At 50.2% G+C, this 9,287-nt stretch overlaps 2 protein-coding genes across 2 annotated transcripts in view; one reads left to right on the plus strand and one right to left on the minus strand.

The window, feature by feature from the left end:
• TSNAXIP1 (translin associated factor X interacting protein 1) overlaps positions 1–9,287 on the plus strand; it is a 107,156-nt gene that overhangs the window by 93,994 nt on the left and 3,875 nt on the right. The window lies entirely within an intron of this gene.
• Positions 1–9,287, minus strand: part of CENPT (centromere protein T) — a 44,265-nt gene that overhangs the window by 16,861 nt on the left and 18,117 nt on the right. The window contains exon 10 of the mRNA XM_025216795.1: positions 6,068–6,235. Within this exon, the coding sequence (XP_025072580.1) occupies positions 6,068–6,235 (168 nt within the window). The remainder of the gene's footprint in view (positions 1–6,067; positions 6,236–9,287) is intronic.

Genomic DNA, 9,287 nt, shown 5'->3' on the forward strand with positions numbered 1-9,287 from the left:
GGGGGGGTTCCTTGTGTACTCCAACAATTCTTCACATGCTATCCAGGTGGCTCTTTCAAATGTGCAATTCATCTCTCTGGAGGAGTATCCTTGTTGAGCCTTTTTAATATTTTGTGAGGTGATAATCCAGGTGTTCTCCTTAGTGCAAATTCAGTGGCATCTGAGGGCTTGGCTGATGTCACAGCTTTCGGAGTGTGCGTAGGGCAACTGCTGGTTCTGTGCAGATATGTATGCTGGTCTGTGGGTTTCTTGTATAGCGTGGTCTGTATTTTATCATTCTGGATACTGATCATCATGTCTAAAAAGGATATGTTGGTGCTGGAGTACTCAAGAAATAGTTGGACAGAACCTGCTCTTTGGGTGACAAGCGTTTTTAGAATTGATTTGACAAAACTTGGTATTTCATCAGTTGAGGTTCCATGGTTGGATATGAGAGGTCTGCTATGGTTCCCTTATTTGTAGATTCTAGGGAGCATGTAAAAGGCCCCTGGATCAGGTAGTGGGGGGGAGGGGCAGAAATCAAGGTCTGTAGTTTTTCTTGTAGTTCTGATGGAAATGATTTGATAGAATTTTTGAGTTTCAAAGTGAAAAGGCGAGTAGGATGCTCCTGTAGTTCTTTATAGTAGGTGGTGCCAGAGAGTTGTCTGTTGGCTTCTTTTATGTAGTCTTCACAATTAGAATGACTATGCCTCCTCCTCTAACTGCTGGTTCTATTACTATTTGGTGGTTATATCTTAGAGATTCTATGGTCTCTCTCTCTCTGGTAGGGAGAAGCTGTTATGATGCTGTGTGTTGTCAATTATTTCATTGTTCATTCTTTCCCTGAAGCAGTTAATATAGCAGTCAAGTTTAGAGTTTTATCTACTGTGAGGTGTCCAAGCTGATGTTTTTTGGGGTTGATCTTTTCCTCAATGTTGTCAAACGACGAGTTGTTGGAAGTAGATTCATTTTGGTTGTGGAAATATTCCTTGAGGAAGACGCATTGGAAGAACTCTTCTAGTTTTCCACACACAAGTATTTTATTAGGGTATTTTTCTGGACAGAAGTTTAGGCCTTTAGAAAGGACAGATTTTACAGTTTTGGTAATCATGTACGTGGAACTGGCTTGTCCAACATGCGGCCCACCAAGCCGTTTTCTGAGGCCCGAGGTGCTGCTACAGGAAACTAAAGTAAACTGTTTACTTTTGTTCCCACCCCTTGTCCCTCAGCAGCTTCCTAATAGCTGCCGAAGGGCTGGGGAAGGAACAAGGTTCCCACATGCAGCCCACAGTGCCCCGTAGTGGGGCCTGAGTGCACACGTGCTCCCTGGTGCCCGGACGACTTACCAGGTATCCTTGAGAGGAGGCCGAGGCAGCGGTTCCGGGCCAGGGCTGGGGCTCAGCGGCGGGCCCGAGGCGGGAGTGGGGGGGCGGTACGGGCATCCGCGGCTGCCAGAGCAGCAAGGCGGGTGGAAGCGGAGCAGAGGGTGCCTTTCCTGCACATCCCGAGGAGGCTGCGGCTGGGAGGACGAGGAGGAGCCCAGACTGGGGTTCCCACATGTGGCAGCGACTCTTCCCCACCCTGCTCCAGTCCATGTCCGGCTGCAGCTGTGGCCGTGCCCAGCTGATCCACAAGTCTCTCTTGCAGCCTCCCAGATACACTGAGCAGCCCCTGCTCCCTCCCTACCCGTCTGCCCCCTGCAAGGCAGCAAGCGGCGGAGGCTGCAAACTGCCGCGCAGCTGTCTCCTGCCGAGACACATCCCTCCACCTTTGATTAGTTTCCACTCTGGCTGATATCTTTTCCACATCTGATCTGTCGACTTGCATTTTGCTTCTTTCATTATGCGAAAATGTTTATTTTAGTCAAGTGTTTGGTATTATTTCATTGTTGCTTTTATATCGTTTTAGTTTGGATTTTAAACCACATTTCCAGACCTATTTCACTGTCACTTCCTGCAACTTCATTGGTGTCAAAGGTCACATGACATCACTTCCTGATGCGATACCGCTTCCTGTGAGATCTTTGAATATGGCTCGCCAGCCCACTGGGTGATAAAAAGTTCATGATCTGGCCCCACATTCAAAAAGGTTGGACACCCTGACTTGGAGAGACTGATATTTGAGGGTTAGCTGCTGCTTTCAGTTTCATCAATTTTGAGGTTGGAACGTTGTAAGGTGTTGGTGTTGTTTCTCTGATGGTTTATATCTTCACTGACTGGCTTTCTTGCATGCACACCAACTACAGATGCTTCCTCAGCCTGACAAAGGGTTTTTAAACCCAAAAGCTTGCTAAGAAAAAAAAAAATCCAACTGTTTAGTTGGTCTAATAAAAGATATCAGATTTACCCAAAGAACCTTGTCTACACAGTTAGAGAGGGTTTCAGGTGTTCGCATGCATAGTAGCACGCAGCACGAAGGACTGCGACCTAAGCTTTGACTCCTAGACACTAATTAAATAAAACTAGTGAGAATATACAAGGTGAAGGGAACTCAATAGCCTAAAGCAGTGGTACTCGACCTTTTGGTGCTGCAGGTCCAATGAGTGGTGCGCAAAGTATATAAAAAACATTTTTTTTTAAAATTTAATTGGAATTTTTTTTATTTAATCAAATTTTAATTTATTTTTAAGATGCTTTTTTAAAAAAAAAAATCAAATTAAAACTATATATAGGTTATGTTAAAATCTCAAACATATCATCATGTAATAGGAATTATAACTTCTAATTGTATACTATTTGAGACAATATATTCATGTAACCTTTTTAGAAGTTTTATAAATAGGTCACAACAGGTCATGGACTATATTAGGGGCCCAATCTTATGAGGTTCCTAGAGGCTCTTCTATAGATCAGTAAAGATTAAAGAAAACCGCTCTATCCAATGCAACTCAGTGTTCATTCTAGAAAATCCCATTAAGCATCTCTGTGATGCTTAGTTTCAGTTCTCAAACTGTGGATGTGTGTCTCCAGAGATAACATCCTTGTTAACAGCAGTATATGGAGATGAGAGATAACAGTCCTGATTACCAGGGATCCTGGTTTTCTCCAATTAAAAATTGCAAATTCTCTGATTAAAACCCCAAAATCTGAGATTAAAATTAAAGGCCTGCCACAGCCCGCCCTGGTGCTGCTGGTGTCCCTCACTCCCACGCAACAGCCCCCCAGCCCCACATACACAGGCACAAACACGCAGACGCACACTGACATCCACCCCAGCAGGTAAGTGTGTGTGGGAGGAAGGGGTGGGGTGGGGCAGGGAACGTGCCCCTATGCCCACTCCCAGGAGCAGGGTCAGGGGGTGAGGGCAGGGGTGTCCCTCTGCGGGCCACACACACTGGCCAGCCTAATAGGGGATTTTGCACACAGTGGCCACCACCCTAACTCTGCTGCTGCACCCCATGCTGCCTTCCTGTAGCTGGCCGCACGGCTTCGCAAGCAAATGGCATGTGGCGCAGCGGTGGTCATGTGGTGGTGGCTTCCATGTGTGATCCGCACATTTGTGGCCTGGCCAGGTGGAGGAGTAGGAGGGCTGGGGGCCTCATATGTGGTGGCCGCCACCACCTCTGCTGCTTGCCTGTGGAGCCGTGCCCGTGTGGAAGTGGCTGCCATGTGCAAGCCCTCCTATCCGCAGGCACAGCTCTGCAGACGAGCGGCAGCAGCTGTGCAAGGTGGTGGTGGACACTATATGCGAAACCTGTGCCCCCGCTGGCCAGCACGCAGTCACCACCACCACCATCCCGTGCAGCTGCTGCTGCCGCTTGTCTAAGGAACCATGCTCGCAGATGGGAGGGGCTTGCACACAGCAGCCCTGGCTGCCACTACACTGCTGCCCCACGGCCGGCTGCACAGCTCTACAGGCATGGCTCCGCCGCAGCAGTGTAGAAAAGGTTTTGCATTCAGCAGCCACCACCATTGGCACGGCTCCGCAGGCAAGTGGCAGTGGCTGCCATGTGCAAGCCCTCCCCCCCCCCCCACAGTCACTATCCCTCACTGCCACTGCGGAGCTGTGCCTGTGGAGCTGTGCTCACGGAGCTGTGTGGCCAGCCGTGGGGCAGCAGTGGCAGTACAGTGGCGGCTGCTGCATGTGAGCCACACCCTCCCTGCTGCCAGCTAGCCAGCCCGCGTGCGGCTTGCACGCGGCAGCTACCACTGCTGTGCTCCAAGACACTTGTCTGCAAAGCTGTAGGGCAGCAGCCACTGTGTGCGAACCCCCCCCACACGCCAACCAGTGCATCTGCAGCCCACAGAGGGTCACCCCTGCCCTTATCCCCTGGCCCTGTTCCTGGGAGCAGGTTCAGGTGGGGGACAGGGAGGCGCTGCGGTGTGTTGTCTGGGGCCCGTGGCACCCGGTGCATCACCTGCTACCTCAGCACCCAGCCACCTTCCACCCCCAGCCCTGCCCCACAACCCCCAAGCCCCACTTACCTCCAGGGGCGAAGGACGAAGAGCAAGCCTGCACCTAAGCCCAGCCTTGACCGACTCAGAGGCTCAGGTCCTGCCCTTCCCCCCTCTCCTCCCCCTCCAGGCAGGGCTGGGAGTTTCCTGCCCTTTATGCAATCAGCTCTTGCAGGCTGGAACTGTGCCTGCCTTCAGGGCTCTTTGCAGAAGTGGAAAAACCACGGATTTCTCTGCTAAAAACGGGAAATCTGCGTTTTCTCCTAAGAAAACAGGGAAACAGAAAACCTGGATCCCTGATGATTACCTACCCATCAGCCCTATTGTCTCTCTGCAAGTTTGTGTACAGAGCCAGGCCCTTACCTCTCTCTGAAAGTACAGTTTCAAGAAGTTAAATGAATAGAGCATTGTTAAGGGTGGAGTAGATCTGGGCAGAGGAGTCTAGAGAGGAATGTGAGGAGGAAGGGGCAGTAAGAAGAAAAGAGAAACATTTTGAGCAGAAAATTCCAGAAGTCTTGAGGGATAAGTTTCTGAGTATAGCCTCTCCACTTATTTGAGATCTAGTGAGGGGATGGTATGGTAGAAGGGAAAACCTATCTTGGCAGCAGGCTTGCCAAGCCATAAGAGAGAAGAAATCAAAGATGAGAAGAAATCTAGAAGAAAGTAAAGAAAGCCACAAAGCTAATAACATATGGCTGCAGTGCTCATTTGATGTCCTCTTAAGATAGTGTGGCAAAAATATCTCCTAAATAGCCATGATTAATCTAGTGACTTGGAGATCGTTCACCTCCCAATGACTTCATAAGTACCTGCTTCAACTAGATTTGGTAAATAAAATAACCAAATTATAGTTCTGATGTAGCTGCAAAAATAACCTGAAAAAAATATCAGAGTAAATCACTGCTTTAAAATATATAGGTGTGACCTTCTAAAAATGAAACTTACATCTCTCCCCAAAGTTGTGAAAATATGTATCAAGGTTATATCACACAAGAATGCATTTTTTGTAGAAAAAAAGATGATTAGTGAGGCTTCCTGACCAGTGATTGAAGATCAAATCCATCCTGGTGGTGCAGGCCAGACTGGCCCCACACCGCCTCCAGCCAGCCCCTGCATGCCCAAATCAGCCCTAGGCAACCTCCATGTGATGATCTAGCATGCTTCTGGCCTGCATTGTTCCCCGCAGGTTAAGAAATTCGCTGCCACAACTCCCCTGCTGCCAAATTTTGGGACCCATGCAGGCCAGGTGTCATGGCTCCATGGGCCATATCTGGCCTGCAGACCAGCAGTTGAGCATCCCTGGCCTAGAGCGATTAAACGACCGTTCAAATTACAAGTAAAATAGTTCTCCAATTAACTGCTAAAAGTTATAAACAGGCCAGACTCTGAAGTCCAAGACAGCTTGAGCCACACTGAAACTGCCAGGGAAACATGGGCACTAGGGATTTGGTTGGAGCAAGTGATGGGTCAAAATGTTTTAATTAATTCTGGGCACTCTTTGGAGGCTACTGCACACACTTGTAATGCTTCAGCAGCAATTCTAGAATTTGGGTGGATGTGTTTTTCCAGCACTGCATTCTGGAATCTGGGGAGATGATGATTATTAATGTTCTTACACAAATGAAACAAGTCATTAACAAGAGTTGCAGGGGCTGTTCTGCTGCTTATGTCTTTGCAGTGAAAGCTGTTCTTACCATCTTTGCCAGAGTCTTGGTTTTCAGCATCTTCGATCATCACTTCCTCTTCTACTGGGGTCACCTGAGTTCTGGCTTGCCTTTTTTCATTAATATGTGATGCTGTTTGTTTTCTTAGTTTCTCCCCCAGCTTTTCAGAATATTCCATATTTGACTGGAGCTCTGTAACTAGATTCACAGGGTAAGGGTAAAAGACCAGCCAACTCCCTCTAAGTTATCACTTCTCCCCCCCCCCAAACCTATTTAAAGCACCAGCATATAAATCTGATGTCTGATGAAGCTCTAACAATGTATAAATTGAGCAAAAGCCACAAGCTGCAAAGAAATCAAGCAGGTATAATCCATATAAAAGAACCAGTGGCTAAGGGATACCTAATTTTGTTTGTTCTACCTAGCTCAGGGGTAGAAAACCTTTTCCGGCTACTGGCCAGAATGACTAATCCCTGGGTCAGATGCAGGCAGCCAGGTGGGTACTGGGACCCTGCTGCCACTGCTGCTCGTCACCCTAGCACAGAGGTGGGCAAAATACAGCCCGCGGGCTGGAGGCCTTTCTATCAGGACTGCGAGGCCCCTAAAAAGTTTAGAAAATTAATATTTATCTGCCCTTGGTTCCTGTCAAAAATGACAGGAACCAAGGGCAATAGGACCCAGGGGAAGCCCAGCGGCCTCCCAACAGCAGGGCCCACCCGGCCCCAAGCCCCAGCAGGGGCTTCTGGCCTGGGAGCACAAGGCTGTCCTGCACTGGAACCTCAGGTATGGTGGGAGAAGGGCAGGGGGGGGACCCCAGGCAGGGAAGGAGTGCGGCAGGGGGGAAAGCGGCCCCCCCCACCTTGTGGCCAGCACCCCACACTAGCTGCTTGCAACCCACATGGGGCTGCCCATGCCTGCTCCAGACAGCCTCGCATAGGCTGCGAGTGGTTGCAGCAGGGAGCGTGGGCCATGGGGTGGGCAGGGGCCGCTTTTCCCCCACAGAGACATGGTCAGCAGGACATTCTGCCACTTACCAGGCACCTATGCTGATCACAACTTTGGCAAGGTGGCACAACAAGGGAGGGGATTTCTATCTTGGCTTATTTCATTTTTGGCTTTATAAGTCAAAACCTACACCTTAAACTTCACCCAGGCAGCCACTGCAGCTCCCAGAATACTGCATGGCCCACAACCATGATCCCCACAAGATTCTCTTTAACAGTTAATAGTAACATTTGACACCATCCTCAGTTTCTAGGCACGTACTTGATGGAGACACCCTAGACAAAATTGAAGCAAGATGAAAACAGTCATCTCCCCCTTAATCTACAGCAAAGCATATAGCTTTAGAATCACAGAATAATTACTCCCCAGCTAGCTTAAAGGGAATCCCCAGACAAAATCTTGGCCAGCTTGTTACCCGTAACAAAGCAACATGATACTTAATTTTGCTGCAATAAGGTCCCGATCCACGGGTGACCATGATGCCCCAGAGCTCCCTCAGCCCTTAGAAACTGTGCTATCTTTTGCGGTCACTGGGCAATTTCCCTTTCTCCTCACTTGCCACACCTTGATGTTGTTATGATTTTAGAAAATGGGAGGCTACCCCAGGGCTTCCCTTAAGATCTCACTCTCTACCATGAAGGTGTCACCGTTCATCGCCTTAAGGGCTAAATATGTGGGCTCTGTCCTCCCCAATATCCACGCCCCTGCCTCATAGATGATACACATACTTATCAATTATAACAGCCCCTATGGGCTACAGGCTCCTGGCTTTGTTTGCCTGTTACACCAACCCCTCTGGGCTATGGGCACTATGGTCCTCTCAATCTCTAGCTGTGACCCTCTTGGCCTTTGGTCCTTCCCCTTAGACCAGTGGTCACCAATCAGTGGATTTCGATCCACTGGTAGATTTTGGAGCCTCTTAGAGTCTATCTGAGGCTGGGGTGGGGGGCTGAGTGCCCGCATGCATGTACACATACACCCCAGCCCAGCAGGTCAATCCATGGGGGAGGGAAGGGGTGAGGGCTAGATTGAGGCCCCTGCAATAAGGGACAGTGTCACAGAGGCAGGAACAGGGGTAAGTTGAGTGGGGCCCTGGCCGGCTGGAACTTACCTGCTGTGAAGCTATGCTCCCAAATAGTTTCTCTCCCTCTGCTTCTATCTGTTCCCCCACTCCTTCCCTCCCCACAGACTTACCTACTGGGTGGGGGGTGGGGAGCAGCAGTGCACAGTAGATCATGGGTTGCTTTTAAATGCCAAAGGTGATCTCCTACTTAAAAAGGCTGGAGACCACCACCGTAGACCCTGGCCTTGTGCCTGGGCCAGTTGAAACTCATGGACTCTCCAGCCCTGCAAGTCCCTGGCTGTCCCTTCTTGGCCTTCAGCCCTTCCTGAGCCCTGGCCCCACTTCTAGGACAGTGAGACCTACAAACCCTAGCCCTACCTGCTCCCCAGGGCCTCTGGCCCTCCACTCTCTCTGGGTTCTTTGACCCCTCTCTCCCTGAGCCACTAGGGACCTCCTTATTTCCCCTTAGTTCCTTCCCCAAACCACCAGAGTTGCTTACCTCAGCCCAGATGTCACCCAGGAGCCCTGCTGCCCAGGAACTCCTCTCTCTATAGCTCTCAGGGCTAAATGGCCAGCCCACCTCCAGCTTAAAGATGTAAATAACATTAAAAAAAAATATCCATTTACCCTCCTTCAATTATATCGGTTAAACAGTTAGCCGATAGATCATACCTAGTTTAATCATCTCTGGCAGGAATGGCCCCAGCCCCAGCTGCTTATATCTTTACCTTGTGCCCAGCACTGCATGGGCCCCAGGCCACTGGTGGGAGCCATGGGCAGAAGGTGTCAGGTGTTGCTGAACCACTAGGGGGTGCTGCCCAACTGCAGAGCTGCAACTTTCCTTCGCCCCCATGGGCAGGGGCTGGGGCTATGAACCTCTTCTATGCCTAGAACCTGCAACAACGGGGGCGGGGGGGAAAGAGGAGAGGAGGTGCTGGGCACCCCACAGGGGTCATGCAGGGCCTTCCTGCTGCAGCAATGAGACTCCTGGCCATGCGATGGGCTCCTTGGCACCCTCCTCCTGCCCATGGCACTGGGGCCACGTGGAGCCTGGCCCAGCTCGGAGACGGGGCTGAGACTGTGACTGATTTGGCCCAATGCAGTGCTGTGGAAGCTGGAGCAGGCAGCTCTGGGTCTGAGGGGTTGCCACCAGCCCCTCACATGGTGTGTGGCCCCAAGGCA

The sequence above is a fragment of the Alligator sinensis genome, unplaced genomic scaffold (genome assembly GCF_000455745.1).
Source record: "Alligator sinensis unplaced genomic scaffold, ASM45574v1 scaffold1317_1, whole genome shotgun sequence".
NCBI classification, from domain to species: Eukaryota; Metazoa; Chordata; order Crocodylia; family Alligatoridae; genus Alligator; species Alligator sinensis.